Source organism: Anabrus simplex, chromosome 2 (assembly GCF_040414725.1).
Source record: "Anabrus simplex isolate iqAnaSimp1 chromosome 2, ASM4041472v1, whole genome shotgun sequence".
Taxonomy (NCBI): domain Eukaryota; kingdom Metazoa; phylum Arthropoda; class Insecta; order Orthoptera; family Tettigoniidae; genus Anabrus; species Anabrus simplex.
In genome coordinates, this window is record NC_090266.1 from 865,254,949 (window position 1) to 865,276,746 (window position 21,798).

The 21,798-nt window shown below is 39.5% G+C and overlaps 1 protein-coding gene across 1 annotated transcript in view; it reads right to left on the reverse strand.

Moving 5' to 3' along the window:
* Positions 1-21,798, reverse strand: part of LOC136863720 (neprilysin-1) — a 729,030-nt gene that overhangs the window by 139,780 nt on the left and 567,452 nt on the right. The window contains exon 5 of the mRNA XM_067140078.2: positions 2,365-2,570. Within this exon, the coding sequence (XP_066996179.2) occupies positions 2,365-2,570 (206 nt within the window). The remainder of the gene's footprint in view (positions 1-2,364; positions 2,571-21,798) is intronic.

Sequence of the window (21,798 nt, forward strand, 5' to 3'; positions counted from 1 at the left end):
CCAGTATGATGCATCCAGGTGCGCAGATTCGATCCCGGCCTAAGTAGGTGATTTTTGAAAGGTGGGAGAAATATTGGCCCTCCATGTCATTGTTGTTGAAATGTTAAAGACATCTAGTATTACCCAATATTAACCAGCGAGCCTTAGACACTGCTCAAAAGAACTCGGAGTTCGCTGCTAGAACAGATGTTTTGACGACTCAGTTGTAGTGTCTGAGTTTGAGGTTCTTGGATAGGCACTTAGATGAATAGATACTACGACAGGAGTGATAAGCCCTTTCAAACTTGGTATATCGGGCATCTATGGCTAGGTTCTCGCTCTGATTCGCAGAGATCTATTCTCCCAAGTACTTAACTGCAGGCACTTTTCGTATGGTAGTGTCTGTGAGAGGAAAACTCCAAGGTCCACCATCAGAGATAAAATTCTTTACAACATTTAAATCCACATGAGAGTGTCATCAAAATTGATTAATATAAGTTAAAACGGAGCCCTGTTGAGATCAACATAGAACAAAGCCAAAAACCGGCTATGGATTAAAATAGTGTGCTGATAACTGTTTATGATTAATAATAATAATAAACACCTATATCGTCTAAATTACGTTAGACGTTGCGTCTCAAATGTGAAACTAGCTGACAAGATAAAATTCATACATACATTTGCTTTTTTTTGCTAGTGGCTTTACGTCTCACCGACACAGATAGGTCTTATGGCGACGATGGGAGAGGAAACTCCTAGGAGTTGGAAGGAAGCGACTGTGGCCTTAATTAAGGTACAGCCCCAGCATTTTCCTGGTGTGAAAATGAGAAACCACGGAAAACCGTCTTCAGGGCTGCCGATATTGGGATTCGAACCTAGTATCTCCCGGATGAAAGTTCATACATTTCGGCTAGATGCATACACTTCCTAGGTAAGGACATTTTCAACTCATGGTAGTTGTATAATTCATTATATGTTAATTATTGGATCCGTCAAAACATAATTAATCTCACGTGAAAATAATTAAACTAAATCTGGCCGGGCGGTGTAGCTCAGGCGGTAGAGTGCTGGCCTCCTGACTCCACTTTGGAAGGTTCGATCCTGATCCTGTCCGGTGGTATTTGAAAGTACTCAAATACGCCAGCTTGGTTTTCATAGATTTACCGGCACGTAAATAACTCCTTCTGGACAAAATACTGGCACCTCAGCGTCTCCGAAAACCTTAAAAGTAGTTAGTGAGACGTAAAACTATTATTATTGAAAATCCACAGCCTGTTTCCAGTCATTCGCGCGGGTCAGGGATGGAATGAATGAAGCCCCCATATAATGATGAGGATAGGAATTGTGCCGGCTGCCGAAGCCTGTCGCACTCTCTGGGGTAATGATCAATGACTGAGAGATGAAATGAAATGATATTGGAGAGTGTATCTGGAATGAATGATGGCAGAGAAAACCGGAGGACCCGGGAAAAAACCTGTCCTCACTTCGCATTGTCCAGCACAAATCTCACATGGAGTTGTCGGGATTTGAACCACGGAAACCAGCGGTGGGAGCCCGACGCGCTACCACCTGAGCCACAGACGCTCTTGTTATTATGGTTATTAATAACAAAATGTATATACGGATATTAATTTTAAGGAACGAATATGATGAAATCGTAACGTGACAGGCATTTCTCGTGAAACTTGTAATTGTATGTTGGGTATTCAGCCCGAAGGCTGATTTGATCCTCTGCAGCTCCGCCAACAGCTGTCATAAATAGCCTAGGCGTCACTGAAGAGGCGTACTAAGGGAAATGAGGAGTGAGATAGTTTCCCGTTGCTTTCCTCACCGAACTTGTAATTACAGTAGAACTTGTAATTACACTAATGTAATTATAAAAGTGAAGAAATAAGAAGTAAGTTAATGTGAAGTAGTTTACAGCCAACTTGAGTTACGGTGACTTGGATATTTTCGTGTTTCTTTTTTTTTTTTTTTTTGGACAGTTGTTGTTTATTTATTTTTATCTGATTTGTTGCTCCATTGCTATAATTGTTACATTTTAACGTAGAAGTTTACTTTTTTAATTCGTCTGTTGGAAGTAGAAGTGGGAAGAGACCATTGTAGCTGTTTCTTACTCTTGATGAATAAATACATACGTAAATAAATACAATAAATTGCCCTTCGAGAAGAAATTATTAAGCTTGCTTACACACTTTGAAGTTATATGTGCATACTTTAGTATCAACTGTATCACGGATTTTGGTGTTTAATAACCAACAATAGTGATGTGCAGAATCTTTCCTAAGAGTGACATCTAGATAGAAGGCTGGTGAAGGAACAAGAAGGTGAGGTGTTGTTAATGAGGTGCAGCACTGGATGCTCCTCTTCTTACTTTGTTCGCACCTGGAGGATGTTCACAGAGGAGTTCTTGTCGTCTGGCCCCACCCACTGCTCGATGAGGACACCCTCGTTGTACTCTCCCCGCAGTCTTCCTAGCAGTGTTTCCACCGAGAACGTAGGTGGCTCCCACTTGGCACGAGTCACAGGCCAGCCGCCCAGAGAGTCCAGCACCTCCCGGAGAGGAGCGTCACCCAGACGTCGGATCTGCTCTGTAACACAGGACATACTGAGTCTGCAGTAAGAACAGTAACATTACACTCTATATACATTCTTGCGGAACCCATCCTACTTCCAGGTCGGGAAAGGAAAATGTTGTTGCTATTTGCTTTACGTCGCACCGACACAGATATGTCTTATGGCGACGATGGGATGGGAAAGGTCTAGGATGTGGAAGGAAGCGGCCGTGGCCTTAATGGAGGTACAGCCCAGGTATTTGCCTGGTGTGAAAATGGGAAATCACGGAAAACCATCTTCAGGGCTGCCGACAGTGGGGCCCGAACCCACTATCTCGCGATTACTGGATACTGGCCGCACTTAAGCGACTGCAGATATCGAGCTCGCTGAAAATGATGTTGATAAACTTGAAAGTGAGCCTTTTCAACTTCAAATTGATAACAATCATATTCAAATTGAGACTTAACATATTCAAACGGAGACTAGACACATTCGAATTGATAATAATAAATTGAAATAAGAAAATAAATATCCGTGGCGCTACCGGTCCCGAAGTGCCCTTGGCCTACGAAGCCACTGCTGCTCAGCCCGAAGGCCTGCGGATTATGAGGAGGTGCATGGTTAGAATAACGAATACTCCCGGCCGTTATTCTTGGCTTTCTAGACCGGGGCTGCCATCACACCGTCACATAGATCCTCAATAATAATCACGTAGGCTGAGTGGACCACGAACCAGCTCTCAGGTCCTGGCCAGGAAACGAACCTGGTGCCTCCGAGTGAGAGACAGGCACGCTACATTTACGCGATGGTACTGACTGAATTAAATATACGAGAGAAAATATTAAGCACTTAGCTTTATTGAAAGAGACAACATTCAGAAGAACATAAATTAGTCCTACTGATTTACGTAATCATAACCATTAAGTTTAAGACACAAGGAATAGATTTTTGGACATAAACTGCTATACATACCTCACAAAAAATGTTAATTTTTTTTGTGTGGATGTTTTCAGTTACAGTATTTCCTAAGTGACGAAGACGAAACTCAGTTTGGGGTATATTTGCTCTGCCTTTTCCAGCTAAAATTTGAATCCACTGAGTAGCTACATCTTATTACTAGCCTTAAAACTGTACCAGGCGCTCTCAATTAGACTGAATAAGTGACTATAAGTAATTAGCCTCAATAAGATATGGTTACTAAAGTCTTCCTAGGCGAATACTTCTTCAATTTCACAACGCCACATTGGGTTTTGATATTTTCATCCATCGATAAGCGGTTGCTTTCTTGATTCCGAGTGCATTGACCAGTCCTCTAGAGTCGTCATTACTGTTAATGCCAGCATAGATTTGCTCTTTAACATTTTCTGCTCCCGTTTCTTTATTTTTGGCATATTACTACACATTTATCGTTCAGTATTAAACATGGATTGTAGCACATCAACATTGATATTCAAAACGATTATCGATATGACATGATTTATATTGATTTCTTGACTTGAATTTGCTTAATATAAATTTGAAAGTGAGTAATCTCAATATGAAACTGTTGAATCCGATTTCTTGTTTGTTATCAATTTAAACTTGGAAAGATATACTTCTTATGAGTATTATCAGCTGCTACTTGTGTGATGGTACATATACACCCTGCATTGAACTCATTACAACGTAGTACTATAGTTATTATTATTAGTAGTAGTAATTTATGGGCTATTAATGTAGTAATATTTGAAGCTGGAAGGTACCCATATTAGATACTAGTAGTTTGTCTTTTACAGACAGTTGGGAAACACACAACTCTTTCCAGGTTTGGAAATATATCCTGGGAAAGTTTTCAGTGAATCATACGGTGAATCCAAGCCTTGGACATGGAAATTCTGAACTCAACCCCGTAAAGACCCAAAAGTGATAGCTTCGGGTGTTGTCGGTAGACGGCTACGTTGGAACCTGAGGGCGGGAAATATCTCTCTCATGGTTGAACAGACATGCCCAAACGAGCTTTGACATGTCGAGGTGGAATGCGCCTGAAGGACGCGGTCCAGAGAACAATTTATTTTTGGAACTATTGACTTTGTGCTTTTTACTAAGTTACGAAAGGAACAGTGTTATAGGGTACTTACTCATACTTGTACAACTATTGTGCTAGTGTACTATTGTGCTAGGAAAAGGAATCCATATTCCTACAATGGTGGAAGAAGGGGGTGAACACTATTTAACAGATACTGAGAAAGCAAACCTATTTAGTAGGGAATTCAGAGATTCAGTAGAAGAATGTCAGGAGTTGGAACCTGAAACAGAAGATACAGAGGGAGAGACACGTAGGGAAACAAGAAGCTACTCATTCACAAATGAAGATATTTTCAGAGAAATCTAGCTGCTTCAGCAAGGAAAAGCAGCAGGAAGTGATCAAATTACTGGGGAGGTATTAAAGACAATGGGGTGGTACATAGTGCCTTATTTAAAATTTCTCTTTGACTATGTCATAACTAATAGTATAATACCAAAGGAATGGAAGGAATCTATAATCATACCAATTTATAAAGGAAAGGGTGATAAAAGGAAACCAGAGAACTACAGACCCATCAGCCTGACCAGCATAGTTTGTAAAATACTGGAGAGTTTAATATCAAAGTACATCAGAGGGATATGTGATGATAAAAATTGGTTCATGAGGAGCCAGTATGAATTTAGAAAGAAATTTTCTTGTGAGGCACAACTAGTGGGATTTCAGCAGGACATATCAGATCAGTTGGATTCAGGAGGCCAGTTAGATTGCATAGCTATAGATCTTTCCAAAGCCTTTGATAGAGTGAAACATGGAATATTATTTAAGAAATTGGAGGGGATAGGATTGGACGTAAGGGTTACATGTCGGATAAAAACATTTCTAAATTCAAGGGTTCAGAATGTCAAAGTAGGAAATAATGTATCGCAGGAAGAGAAAGTTTGGAAGGGTCCGTTACTTTTCTTAATATACGCAAATGATTTAGGGAATAATATAACATCAAAAATAAGATTGTATGCAGATGAAATAATTGTTTATAGAGAAATAAATAACATCGAGGATTGTTCAGAATTACAAAAGGACCTTGAGAGTATCCAACGATGGGTTGAAGAAAATAATATGAAGGTTAATGGAGGCAAATCAACTGTTACAACATTTACAAACAGGAGTTTTAAAACTGAATTTGAATATACTTTGGATGGGGTAGTTATCCCAAAAGATGGCAAGTGCAAATACTTAGGTGTGAGATTTGAAAGTAATTTGCACTGGAAGGGTCATGTGGATGACATTGTTGGGAAAGCATATAGATCATTACATGTCATAATGAGGCTACTTAAAGGATGCAACAAAGAATTAAAAGAGAAAAGTTACTTAAGCATGGTTCGTCCATTATTGGAATATGCAAACAGTGTTTGGGATCCTCACCAAGAATACCTAATGAAAGAAATAGATGGTGTGCAGAGGAAATCAGCAAGATTTGTAACAGGGGATTTCAGGAGAAAGAGTAGTGTATCAGAAATGTTAAAGGAACTTGGGTGGGAAACTTTAAGTAAGAGAAGGGAGAAAACTAGACTTATTGGATTATATAGAGCCTATACAAGAGAAGCAGCATGGGGAGATATCCGTGAGAGGCTTCAGTTGGAAAATAATTATATCGGCAGGACTGACCACAAGTGTAAAATTAGAAGGAATTTTAGCAGAAGCGATTGGGGTAAATTTTCATTCATTGGGAAGGGTGTGAAGGAGTGGAACAGTTTTACAAGGGTAGTGTTTGATCCTTTTCCAAAATCTGTCCAGATATTCAAGAAGAGAATAAACAGCAACAGAGAAAATAAATGAAATGTTAGAGGGCATTCGACCAGTGCAGGTTATTGTAAATAAAGAACGTGTGTGAATAAATTAATTCCATCCTCCTGGTCTAAGGAGTTTGGACAGCCAATGTAGGGGACTGCCTGTAGGGCTGAAGTACAGTGGGGACTTTGAGGGCCCTGGGACCGCTACGGTAGCTGTGAGGGCCCTTCAGGAACTCTGAAAAGTGGTGGCAAAAGGGGGTCTGGCAAGGTCTGTCTAGGGAGGTCAAGTCACGAATGCTACTTATGGAGCCGCCATATTGGGTCTTTAAGCGAGCGTAACCAAAGGCAAGTGTATTTGAATTTAGAGGATTTCGGTACCGTACATTGAAATAAAAACAAAATACCAACTATTTTTCATAAAGAATTTAATTGGGCATCTACTGGTCATGTTTATATAACTGTATAACACTTAAATGATATGAATACATTCACAGCTATTGAATAGGAAGATAATTAACAGAGCCTGAAAATCTTTTTTTTTCTTTTTTGAGAAACAAGAATCAACAGAAAAGCTCATGTTCTTCTCTTTTACTTCCTTACAACTTGGTCTTACTGTGTTTCTTATTAATATCATCTATGATACCGGTACGTAATCTTACTGACAGAAACATAGAAATCTGTACAGGCTGTGTCATATTATGATTACCGGTACATGAAATACTGAACTTGAAGTACTGCATTTAAAGTACTAAACGACGGTTGTAATAAATTACCTTCAGCGTTTTCTTTATTAAGAAAGTAATTTTCGATACTGCGTTTCTAAAAGGTTACCCCAGTATGGTGACAAACACTTAATTCCTCTTGAGTTGAGTGCATTAAATTATGTATTGTAACTTGTTATCCATTCATGTGGTATTTCTTTGGGTTCTAAGGCAAAAATATTCTGCACATATGCAATAAGAGTGATGTTCTTAACTACTCTTAACTAGTTTATTGATAACCCATGCAGCTATATAGTACAAAGTGGTGGTGGTGATTATTGTTTTAAGAGGAAGTACAACTGGACAACCATCCTCTATAAAAACTAATCAGAAGGAAACAAATGGAAGGGGACCAACGCTTCGAAAAGTGAAGGTATCGGCAAGAGAAAGATGAAGGCCACAAAGTGCGTGGAAATGAAAAACTTCCTAGGCCTCGAATGCGCTAATGTCGTCGCGGTCGGAAAAGAACAAGTGTTAACCAGGGGAGGTCGGATGGGATAGAATAGTGAAAGCATTGTCAAGACTCAGCTAAGGGCCTCGTAGTCACAACCCAAAATAGATTTCCCCGCGTGGGTGGGGGCAGTAGAACAACACCCACGGTATCCCCTGCCTGTCATAAGAGGCGACTGAAAGGGGCATCAGGCGCTCCTAACTAGGGAGCGTGGTTTGTCGGCCACGGGGCTCTTAGCTGAGTCCAAATATTCATGCATATAATAATAATAATAATAATAATAATAATAATAATAATAATAATAATAATAATAATAATAATAATAATAATAATGGTTAAGAAAATTAAAGCCATTGGTAGACACGATTCCATAAGAAATAGAAATTCAGTCACTATTAAGTTGAGTTAACCTAGGTTAGGCTATTTTAAGGATTACATTAGGATATTATGTTAGGCTACGGTACATTAAATTACAGTAGTTGGTTAGTGCGAATGAAGCGAGTGTTGTGATCTTTAAGTATTTGTTCAGCCATATGATGTACTTTATAGAGCATTTAAGGTGAATGAAATTTAGCTGTAAATAATAACTACAGTACAGTTTAAGACTGCTATCATCAATAAAATTGTTGTAATGATGGCCAGTTGGACATAAATTGTTGGTTTGAAATGATAGGCCTATTGTTTGTTGTGATTATAATTGGTAAATGAACAGGAACAAGCATTTCAAATATCTGTGAAACATTTCTACGTTGCATGTAGGGTTAGAATGATACTGTTTGTAGTTTACATGAAAAGGAATGGAATGAAATGGCGTTTGGCTTTTAGTGCCAGGAGCGTCTGAGGACAAGTTCGGTTCGCCAGGTGCAGGTCTTTTGATCTGACTCCCGTAGGCGATCTGCGCGTCGTGATGAGGATGAAATGAAAATAAAGACGACACATACACCCAGCCCCCGTGCCAGCGAAATTGACCAATTATGGTTAAAATTCCTGAACCCCTGAAAATGTTTTTCCGTGGTTTCCCATTTTCACACCAGGCAATTGCTGGGGCTGTACCTTAATTATGGCCACGGCCGCTTCCTTCCCATTCCTACGCCTTTCCTATCCCATCGTTGCCATAAGACCTGTCTGTGTCAGTGCGACGTAAAGCAAATATAGCAGCAAAATTCCTGAAACTGCCGGGAATCGAACCTGGGACCCCTGTGACCAAAGGCCAGCGTACTAACCATTTAGCCATGGAGCCGGACACATGAAAAGGAAATTTTCATAAACATCAATACTACTATTACACATTTCCTGTTACTTTTCTTGCTTGTTTTGAAAGACAATTCTCTTTCTTTGGGAGGTTTCCTATTATATGTCAAAGACTTAGGTGGATTAGGGGTGTTGAAAATTGTTGGGATGGAATTCCACTTGAGTAGTTTCCGTCCATCTGCCCTCTTTAGTTCAAATTGCGATTCTTCAAAATGATGCAAGTAGAAAATACATAAGACCTATAAATATAAAACATCGTTCATATAAACATACTATTATTCAGGAATAATATGAACGTATAACTTCACTAACCTCGCACAAGAAGCATTTATCTGTAGGTTGCTATTTGTCACGCCTACAGTTTTGTACCCACTGAGCTCACTTTTGCTTATCTCTCGGGAAGCGAAACACTCTAATTCCGTCAGTTGTCTTATTTTGACAATTTGGTGCGGCTCAGTATCCGTTTTCCTTCGAAATACAAGTAATAACTCACATCATTACATCGGGCACGCCCACATAACAACGATATTTGAGACCCAATATGGCCGCCACCGCAAAGGATTGTGGTAGCGTGACCAGACCTCCCTAGACAGACCTTGGGCTCTGGTTAAGACGCAGCAGGTCGTTATGCTATTTAGGTTCCAAAATGGGTAAAAAATAAATAAGTAAATAAATCCAAAGTAAATTTTTATCTTATACCAGTTGTATAGTATTATTTGAAGTAATTCCACATACTGTATCTGAGTTGACCATATTTGTAAGTACAGGAGATATTATAAGTAGAATTTTGTAAACAATATAAATTTATTAAGGATGAGCTGTGTGTTTAATAGAAAAAATTGTTAGCGTAAATTGTATAATATTGAATTCTAGAAAAATTTTCTTCTCTTGTTAATCTAAAATTCAGTGCTTGACAATAATGTATTTTAGTGTACCATTTGCCACCGAGGTAGACACCTCATTTTCAGATAAAGAGATTTTGATTTGATTTAATAAATGCACTTGGTATTCTATGTCTCGTGGCAATTTTTTTCATTAATCTGTGGCCTGGTCTCAATTGCATGTGTTTGTGCAAACGAAGGTATATATAAACCAAGTGTTAGTGTCTGTGCATAAAGAAGTACAGTATTAAAATGTTACACCATAGAGACGGTAATTTGTGCTGATACACAAAGACAGGAAAGGGCACTATAACACATATATTCATTGTAACCACTGGTCATCGGGTTCACTAAAAGTGGTATTGCAGACCTCGCTGTCGTTTCCCACTGCCTTTGTTCTAGGATTATTTAATATACATAAGGAGTGTTCCAACAGTTGCTCATGTGTTGAGTGTACACTGTATATTTTTGTGTATTGATGAAGTACTCATGCACTGATACAAGTCAGAATATAGGTAGTTAGTTTAGAATCAGTGGAGAAGTTATTGTAGAACCTAGGTGCAGTTTCTACCTGTTTAATTGTTTTCAGAGGTTACATAAGGCCCGTAGCAGATGTGCCACAACGCAGCGTTATGTTCACGCCCTGGGGGAGAGAATTATCACGCTCTATCGAAATTCGAGGAATCCACTTTAGTGAACTGTGGCGTCAAAATTACGGATATTTCAGTTAATAACTTTTTCATTTCATATTTGTTATATTTAAATATGTTAATAATTCAATTAACACTCAAACTTGAGGCGAGTATTTTATTTATATTACACTTGATCACCGGAGAACGATGGAGTATTTAGTTTCCGTGGTGCGAGAAGGAATAGGAAGGTTATCGATGGGAGTTACATTTCACAAAGTGGGCGTAGTCAAAGTTCATAATATGATTAAAACAGACTTGTAACTTGCACCATTAGCAGCGGATGAAGAACATGTAATTGCACTGATCATCAAAGTTCACTCCACCTAAATTGGAGTGGTAAACGACTCAGGACAGTCACGTTGGTATAGCGAGGTGATTCTACGTACATTCCTTGGAGTAGTCACACATATGACCGTCCTGAATTGTTTACTGCACCAAAGTAGTTCACATGTCATATAGACACATTGAACTAAGGTGAACAGTCAAGTACTTTCTATTCCACGGTGCAAGCTAAAAATGTCCAGTGATAATATCGTGAACTCTGCGTGATGACCACTTTGTAAATGTAACTCCTACCTCCTACAGACAATCTTACTATTCAGGGGCAGGTAATTTTCATACCACCAAAGATACAATTTCAATTATTTTCCTGCGTGCGAAGTTTCCCATTAGCAGCTGATATCTTACATGTGAACAGGACGTAGTGTGATATTCTCAGTGATATCTTCAATATGGTACTTTCCCCAATCTCGAAGCAGAATAGGTTCCTCATTAACTTCGTTTTAACAGGATACAATAGAACATCGAATTGTAATGTGATGTTAACAGCAGAGTTAAAACAATTAGTACCCTACTGATCAAGTCTGTTTTATCAGTTATATTTCATTTTGTTTTTACGGCATGTGCGCGTGACATTGATGACTAGTTTGATGAACACTGATTTATTTCACATGCATGTAATAACTGCCGTGCTCAATAAATTGGGACTCAGGACTTGAACTGTTGTGTTCACAATAAATAAATAAATAAATAAATAAATAAATAAATAAATAAATAAATAAATAAATAAATAAATAAATAAATAAATAAATAAATAAATAAATAAATAAATAAATTCACAGAGATCAAACAAAACACTTCAGCTTTCAAATTTACCTGTTACTGTTTATTCTCGAAAATACAATAATGAATATTAAGAAAGCTTGATGCGTGTTTACTGATCAATTCAAAGTCTAAAGAAATAATAACAATGTTATTGGTTTTAAGTCCTACTAAGTATTTTGACGATTTTTGGACACGCTGAGGTGCCGGAATTTGTTTCCGCAGGAGCTCTTTAAAGTTCTGGTAAATGTACCGACACGAGATTGGCGTATTTGAGCACCTTCAAATACCACGGGACTGAACCTGGATCGAACCCGCTAACTTAAGCTCATAGCTACCTACAGTAGCCCGGAAGTCTAAAGAAAATTAGGACACCTTCACAAGGGTGACCCAATGAAAACTTTTACTCTGATGGTAATGAGACCTTCAATGTAGTCCAGGAGTGAGCATACTTAGGTTTACCGGTTGGACCAGGTTCACGTTCCGACTCTATTGAAAGACTTTAAGCCCTGCTAAGACAGTTTGAACAGAGTAAGCTAAGCTCCGAGAACAAACTTTCTGCCATCCTATAGCCTATGCAGTTTCTCGTGTTTTCCCCTTCAGCTCCTGACGAATTCGTGGATGATACCGAACATTCTTACAATGGCGACTGTCTCATATAATTATAAATAGAAGCACAAACATTAATAAGGACACTACAGCCGCAAAGATCATCACGCGTACTTCACATGGCTATTGCGAGCCCCTAAAATGAACAAGAACTTAGTAATTAAGGTACGGTAGAGTAATAACAAAGTGAAGGGATTGGATCAAAGATGCTAATCAAGGATTTTAGAAAGATAATTGTGTATTTACACAACTCAAGCACAACAGTGTAAACAATATGATGATGTCCGACTCGTTGGCTGAACGGTCAGCGTATTGCCCTTTGGTTCAGAGGGTCCCGGGTTCGATTCCCGGCCGGGTCGGGGATTTTAACCTTAATTGGTTCATTCCAATGGCACGGGGGCTGGGTGTATGTGTTGTCTTCATCATCATTTCATCCTCATTACGACGCGCAGGTCGCCTACGGGAGTCAAATAGAAGGACATGCACCTGGCGAGCCGAACCCGTCCTGGGATATCCCGGCACTAAAAGCCATACGACATTTCATTTTCACTATGATGATGATGATGACGATGATGATTTTTGTTGTTTAAAAGGGCGTAACGTCTAGGTCGTTGGAAACGCAAATACTCTGTTATGTACTGATAACTAATAGTAATTCCGTGTTGTTCTATACAGGGAAAACGTATTTTTTCTTACAAGTTGCTATACGTCGCACCGACACAGATAGGTCTTATGGAAACGAAGGGACAGGAAAGGCCTAGGAGTGGAAAGGAAGTGACCTTGGCCTTGATTAAGGTACAGCCTCAGCATTTGCCTGGTGTGAAAATGAGGAACCACGAAAAATCATCTTCAGGTCTGCCGACTGTGGGGTTTGAATCCACTATCTCCACAAAACTGGATACGACCGTACTTCAGCTACTGCAGCTATCAAGCTTGGTGAAACTTAGAAATCGTAATTTATTACAATGAAGGTACAAATATTTTTAAAGGATTTTAAGACTTATCCTTGTTATTCTGTAACCATACAAGATTTTTAACATAGTGTTATGGAGAAGGGGTCTGTCTGAATGGTTCAGAAATTTCGATTCCCGTTCGGGCTTGGGGCCTGGGTGTTTATGTTCGTCTTGACACAGATCTTCATCAATACACCACGCACTACCATATCAACTACCATAATGAATACATCCCCCCATAGAGGATTGGTGTCAATAAGACATCCTGCCGCAACACTTGGCTTGAACCACGCCCAAAGTGCTGACCCCAAGTAGTTGGGATCAGGAATAAGGACGTTACAGACCACCACAGAAGCACGCAATTGTTAGTACATCCAGCCACATAGGGTTGACGTCAGGAAGGGCACCCATTCGTGTTTTGAACATGCAGTGCTTTTACTGAGATGTTAAACAAATGATGTCAAATCATACAAGTAGTTACATCACTGTATAGTTTGAAATTTACTGGGAAAGTGTTAGATAATGTGCCGAACAAGTGGCTACGCCGATTGGGTCACGTAGCAATCAGCTTGCATTCGGGAGAGAGTGGGTTCGAACCCCACTGCCAGCAGCCCTGAAGATGGTTTTCCGTGGTTTCCCCATTTTCATACCAGGCTAATGCCGGGGATGTACGAACAAATACATACTATTGAAGTTGTTCAAAACAAGTTTTTGCGGTATCTGTATTATAAAACAAATAAGACATTTTGCCCTTTTGATACATCAACACGGTATTTAAGAAGTAACTTTAACCTCACGTCGTTGCGCAACAGAGGAATCATTATTTCTCTAAAAACGTTAAACAAAATCGTAAGAAATAAATTTAATTCCATAGGACTGCTCAATTTTATCTCCTTTCATGTTCCAGGAGCTGGAGCTCGCATGAACACAGTATTTCAAGTTCCAAGATCTAGAACATCTCATCACATGAACTCGCCATTTATTAAAATGCTACGATTTTATAACACATTTGCTGCAGGAATAGATTTATTTTCATAATCACACACTGTCATTAATATACATTTAAAGGCCTGTGTTTCTAATTTGTAAATTCAGACTCCTTTTCTATATAATAGGTGCTCTTTAACTTATTTATTAATATAGTCACTTACTACTTTATTTATATCTTTGTTGCAATTCTTGTATTTTTATAGTGTAGAAATAATCATTGTTGTACTCTGGATTGTCATTGTCTCTGTGTATGTGTTTTCCATTCATTCTTCTTCCTTGTCTTTATTATCTTCAGCATTATTATTGTGTATTTATCTTTACTTACATGTATGCATTATAAGTACTGTTGGCTGTTGTGTTAAGAAGGTACTGTATTGGGCTTACTGCCTGTGTACTTTCAAAAAGTCAAATAAATAAATAAATAAATAAATAAATAAATAAATAAATTAATTAATTAATTAATTAATTAATTAATTAATTAATTAATTAATTAATTAAAGCCGTGGACGCTTCCTTCCCACTCCTAGACTTTTCCTATCCCATCGATGCAAAAAAAAAAATCTGTGTCCGTGCGACGTAAAGGAAATTGTAACGATAACGATGCTAGGTAGAACATTAAATGTGAATTCACCTTTAGCTTTTGCATTTCTCGTTTGACGTAGCTTCAGATGTCGGGAATGTATGTCAAAGGTTTTTCGCGATAAATACACACACGTGTGACAAGGCCAGACCCTATTGAACAGCTCAGTTACAAAGCCAACACTACGTCCCTAGGCTACGTCGACCAGCAATTTCGTAATGCTTGAACGATGTCACACCCAACTCTTCAAACATCTCGTACTCGAAGGTAGTGAGAGATTACGTATTATCGATCATGGTCTCAAAAACAGAAAGATGACAGGCACAACCCTTCAGATATTTCTCATCTAGATGAGTAAGGTATGCGAAGTGTATCTCAAGCTTACATTTTATCATGAATCGCTGTCAAATAACAAGTTCTCCCATCGAAAGTCCAGTGGGCAGACATACTGCATATTGTACTAGACGAGTCTCAGAAGACAGTGGTGAATTTTAAGAGCATTATGAAGACAAACATGTCAGCTTATTCAGAGTATTAGCATTGATGTGTCATTTGCTTTCTAACGTGAGAAACCACACAGTTTCCGCTAAAAGTAATGGTAAACGAGATGGCAGATGAAAAAGGTGCCTCATATAATTTAGTAATATAAACCAGCTTTATAGAAAAATCATTCCACTCGCAAGTGTACCGTAGAATAAAGGGCTTGTAACAATAAAGTCTCACCCGTTAATACCAAACACCACTCGAACATTCTTCCTTAAGTATTATGTCCTTATTCACCTTGTCATCCTTAAGAGATGGCATCAAAGTTGCTCGTTCAGAATTTCGTTCGTAAGCTTGTTTTAATTTCATTTTAATGATAGATATATTGTCTGATAACATGAGTGTCTGTGGTGATTTTTATACCTTCGTTCAATCTTATGTACTGTGCACTAAACACCTTGAGCAGGTGCAGAAAATCACACAAGAAATTCTATTTTTATTTCTATTTGCTTTACGTCGCACCGACACAGATATGTCTTATGGCGACGATGGGATAGGAAAGGCCTAGGAATTGGAAGGAAGCGGCCGTGGCCTTAATTAAGGTACAGCCCCAGCATTTGCCTGGTGTGAAAATGGGAAACCACGGAAAACCATCTTCAGGGCTGCCGACAGTGAGGCTCGAACCCACTATCTCCCGATTACTGGATACTGGCCGCACTTAAGCGACTGCAGCTATCGAGCTCGGTCACAAGAAATTCGAACCTCAGATATGTAGATAGAGCATCTCATGAGCATAGCAGTAACATCGGCCTCTGGGAGACAGCGATTTCTTTTTCTGAGTAGGGGTGGAGTAAATATATCAGCTTATGATCTTCTGTCCTTGTGTAATATTTAAGATGAAGTTAGGTCCTATTATAGGTACAGACATGTTTTCATACAGGATGTAGCAATAAGGTAGGCCAAACTTTCCGAACACACTCCTCACATGTAGAAGAAAACATGTTATATAGACAATGGTCCGAACACGCTGTATTTCCTTGTTAGAACTCATTTCCTACAACTCTACATAGTACATTAATCATGGGAAACACTTACCAGCATATCACATATTATGTTCTACGATGGAAAACAAGTGTTTCAGCACCTCTGGCCACATAACATATGTCGTTATTCTACGCGAGACGAATATGTCCTGAAAGTTTAGCCGTACTTGATTATTACACCCGGTATAAAGAATAAAATAGGATTTATGGCTATTTGAGTACAATAGGGTATAATTGACTCGTTGGCTGAATGGTTGGCGTACTGGCCTTCAGTTCAGAGAGTCCCGGGTTCGATTCCTGGCCGGGTCGGTGATTTTAACCCTCATTGACTCGGGGGACTGGGCGTTTGTGCTGTCCCCAACATCCCTGCAACTCACACACCACACATAACACTATCCTACACCACAATAACACGCAGTTACCTACACACGGCAGATGCCGCCCACCCTCATCGGAGGGTCTGCTTTACAAGGGCTGCACTCGGCTACAAATAGCCACACGAAATTATTATTAGTGTATAATCTAAAAATATAAATCACCGCCACTCGTGTAATAATTTTTACACAGAAAATATTGTTTGTGGTTTGGTTTACTGTAGTCACGTCCCATTTCGTGGACCATGGGCAAAGGCTGAGCGGCCTAGTAGGTGGTCCTGAGACTCGGGATGCCAGTTGCTTTAGAATAGGAATGGGCATCTCGGACAAATTCAGAGTCATGGCCTTCCTTCTGCTTAGCCGGCTGCGTCTATACAATCCATCGGCTGTCCCTAACATGTTAGAGAAGAGATAGTCACTTGGGCTATGTGTACGTAACGGTAGCATCCCGCTTCACAAATTTTTCACTGAGCACGCTCAAACGTTTTAAACAAGCCTCGGACCTATGAGAGTAACGAAGTCCCACTCCCATTTATGAGGCGAGGGACTCCTTGGAAACAACTTGGCGAACGAAATGGAATTCGATGGGGAGCTATCAATATTAATGGGGCTCATGGGAGAAAGAAAGCACAACTGGCTGAGTCAGCAACGAAGATGCAAATAGATGTGTTAGGAGTTAATGGTATTCGTGTAAGGGGAGATAACGAGGAAGAGACAGGAGATTATAAAGTGTTCTTGACTGGTGTTGAAAAGGGAAGGGAAAAGTGTAGGGTTGGACTGTTTTTCCGGAGTACTATTGAATGCAAAATATGTTCTGTTGGGCACGTAAATGAGCGAATAATAATAATAATAATCGTATGGCCTCAGCTACCGTGTGCAGACATTTCGATTTGACGCCATCTGGCTGTCTGCTCGTCAATTTCGACGTTCCGTTTTACTCTAGGTCCGCTAGATGGCAGACAGAGTAAACCGGATCTCTCTCGGGCGTCTATGGCTGAGATTTAATTTTGTCGGGTAAATACCAAATGTATCACCAGATATGGTTAGATTTGCAGTTGGGGCAATTAGGACGAAAACTGTCTCAGTGTACTCACCATGTGAGGGTGCAGATGAGGTTGAACTTGACAGGTTTTTTGAAGCATTGTGTGACATCGTAGTCAGGGTATAAAGCAAGGATATGATAGTGATAATGGGCGATTTCAATGCGAGAATTGGAAGTGGTAATGGGTAAATGTGGGAAAGATATGGAAGCTAATAAGAATGGGAAGCGTTTTCTGGACTACTGTGCTAGTATGGGATTAGCAATTACAAATACATTCTTCAAGCATAAGGCTATTCTGTGCTACACATGGGATGGTAGGGGCACCAGATCCATAACGGACTATATCACAACCGATTTTGAATTCAGAAAATATGTTAGTATTGTGCGGGTATTCCGGGGAATTTTGATGATGAAGACCACTGTCTGATCTATAGTGGACTAATCACTAGGCCAGGTAGAGACAGTAAAATCTGTCTGCAGACTAATAATGGTGGAAAATTAGCAGGACGAAGAAATGAGCCGGAATCACATAGATACGGTTAGCAAAATGTTGCAAACAATGGACAGTAAGCAAGTTCAGAATATAGAAAGAGAATAGGTGGCATGCTATAGTAGAAACTGCAAGGGAATGCGTAGGAAAAAAATTTGTGTAAAGATGGAAAAAGCAAACATCCTAGTGTAATGATAAAGTGAGAGCAGCATTTAAACCTATAAAGAATGTGTATCAGAAATGGCTCCAAACAAGGACTGATGCAGACAGGGAATTTTAAGCAGCGGAAAGAAAGAGAGCGAAACTAATAGTCGTGGTAATATTTTCGAAGTAACATGGTAAGGCTTGGTCAAGCAGCAGGGAAACTTTTCTGGACATTAATGAGGTATCTTAGGAAGGGAGGGAGAAAAGGAAATGATTTATGTTTAGGGTAAATCAGGTGAACTCATAATAGATCCCAGGGAATCACTGGAGACGTTGAAGGAATAATTCGAGACTCTTCTCAAGGTAAAAGGAAGTCTTCCTGGTGACGTTACGAACAACCGAGCTCATGGCGAGAAGGACAATGACTTTGGTGAAATTACGCTTGAAGAAGTGGAAAGAATGATAAATAATTTCAATACGTAGACTTTCACGACCACTAAATGACATTATGATAATTATTTGGGGATATTAGATCGTGTAATATTGAATATCACCTGACGCGTTTCGATCCTAAGGGGAACTCCATATTTATGGATCTAAGGAAGGCCATAAAGCCAAAAGACAGACTGTCATGTGATTCTCGTCTTTTGAGTCTAGCCTTCTTGCCATACGTACAATATGTCACGGATACGATTGGCGATATTCTCAGAAAGCACAATACCAAGACCATTTTAATCCTAACATCTTTATAGGAAATTGTTTGCGATCTGTCAAAGATGCTATTGGTTTAAACTGGGCTGGAATATATATGATTCCTTGCTCCTGTGGATAGTTTCATGTTGGACAAACATGTAGGAAGGTAGCAACAAGGGTTAAAGAACATCGCAGGCACTTACGTCTTTGCCAGCCAGAGAAGTCTGCTGTGGCATAACATGCCATACATAATGACCATCAAATAATTTTTATGCAACTTCTGTGATTTATAAAGAGAAATATTTTATTCCTAGAATCATTCGTGAGGCGATAGAAATTACTAAACGACCGAATAATTTTAACAAAGGTGACGGCTATATACCCAGTAGATCATGGCTACTCTCCATAGTTAACTCGTCAACATCTTTCTCCGTGACTCTGGAGGCCCTGGAGTGAACTATATTTCTAACAGGGTCTCTCTATCTTGAGTCTGGTCACTATGGAGTGACAGTTGCCATTATGCTTTGTTACTGCTCTGAAGACGATCCTCGTTGCAGGATAGAAACCCGTCAGGTGATATTTAATATTACATGATCTAATATCCCCAAATAATTATCATAATGATAAATAATCTCGTTCATCATAAAACAGCTGAAGTAGATTACATTCGACCTGAAATATTAAAGTACAGTCGGAACGCAGGTGTCAAATGGTTTCATATAGTAAAGAGATTAGCAAGGAGTGTTAATAAGGTAACTTAATATTGGACAAAAGCAGTAACTGCACCTTTCTATTAACAAGGGAACAGGAAGAATTGCAACAAATAACGAGGTATAGCATTGATCAGTATACCATGCAAGGTGTTCACTGGCATTGTGGAAGGGAGGCTGTGATCAGTGGTTGAGAGGAAGATTGATGGTAACCAGTATGGTTTCCGACCACATAGGGGCTGTCGGGATTAGATTTTCAGTATACGCCAGGTAACTGGTAATAGCCACGATAGGAATAGACAGTTATGTTTATGTTTCGTAGATCTAGAGAAAGCATTTGACGGAGTACCGAGTACTGGGGAACTACGAGACTACGAGATTAAGTGTAGATTATTAAAATCAATCATAAGCATTTATGTTGACAATTTGGCTGCAGTGAGAATTCTTTGTTATAGGTACTTACAGGGGTTAGGCAAGGCTGTAATCTTTCACCTTCGTTGTTCATTGTTTACGTGGATCATTTATATGGATCATCTCCTGAAAGCTGTTAAATGGCAGAGAGGGATTGAGTGAGGTGAAAATGTAGTAAGCAGTTTGCCCTATGCTGATGACTTGCTCTTAATGGCAGATTGTGCCGAAATCTTGCAGTCTAATATGTTGGAACTTGAAAATAGGTGGAATGAATATGGTATGAACCAATGGCGGCGGCTGGACTGTTAAGTCTGGGGGGGGGGGGGCGGCCACAGCACTTTTTCCCGCCCCCTCTTTCTCGACAACTTTGGCAGAAAGGAGAAGAGCAAATTGAGACTTAAGTTAAGGCTGCTTTTGCCATTTACATATACAATGATGATTACATTTAAAGTGTTGCATCATTGAAGATCGGATGTGAAAATTAAGTATATACGTAATTAGTCAAGCTTTATTTGCCGAACTAGATAAACTGGAGGTAAATATGTCCCCTGTGAAAGTAATAGCTCAGAGCTATGATTGTTCGAATGTGATAAGCGGTCAACACGCAGGTATACAGGCAAGAATGAAGGCGGTGTCCAAAAATGCGCACTCTGTTCATTGTTACGCCCATCAATTGAACTTGATTATCAAGCGCTGTGCAACCCAAAAAGCAAGTGAATGGCTTAAAAAATATTCATTTAGAACGATATTGCACGTTCTTCTCCGAATCTCCTAAATGAACAGCCGTACTTGATGAGATCGTTTAGAAACGTGTCCCGAAAAATTCCGCAACTGGATGGATTTTTAGGGCAGGATGAGTAAGAACAGTTTACATCTCCAAAAATGTCCGACTCGTTGGCTGAATTGTCAGCGTACTGGCCTTCGGTTCTGAGGTCCCGGGTTTGATTCCTGGCCGGGTCGGGGATTTTTACCTTCATTGGTTAATTCCAATGGCCCGGGGACTGGGTGTTTGTGCTGTCCCCAACATTCCTGCAACTCACACACCACACATAACACTATCCTCCACCACAATAACACGCAGTTACCAACACATGGCAGATGCCGCCCACCCTCATCGGAGGGTCTGCCTTACAAGGGCTGCACTCGGCTAGTAATAGCCACACGAAAAAAATCTCCAAAAATGAACTGAGTAAAGATTTTGGATGACTGTAATGGTTGTTCTGGTTGTCTCAGAGAAATATAGTCACGTATCAACTTAAGGAGTGCGGAATAGATTGAGTCTAAAAGCTCGTTCCATATAGTTTTAGATAGTCCCAGAAATGCATGACTGTTAGTTTTTTCAATGTGCCCCTTTAAAGTAGAGTCTAGTTTGACCAATAAATTATCCAACCCACAAAAACTTTCAGGATTATCGGATGAATCGATTTCATTGTGTCCTCGCATTGCGAACTCAGAATATCCACAAAACTTAGTGTAATGAATCAGTTTACTGAATATGTAACGGTTTTTCAAAGTGTAATGAATCAGTTTACTGAATATGTAACTGTTTTTCAATACGTCCTCATTAAAATGTTTAATTTTTATCCTATACGCGCTATCCAACTGGCACCTGATAATCTACCTTAGAAAGCACTGCGAACTGAATACTAATGTTTATACATGCTTTTCATTATATTTATGTCTTATTTCGCTCAATCACGTGATTTAAGTCCGTAACACCAGTTAATATCCACGTGATATCACGAGAATTCATAGCCAAACCCGTGTAGCAAAAGAAAACATTTCTTATCTCACCTCCACACAACCAGT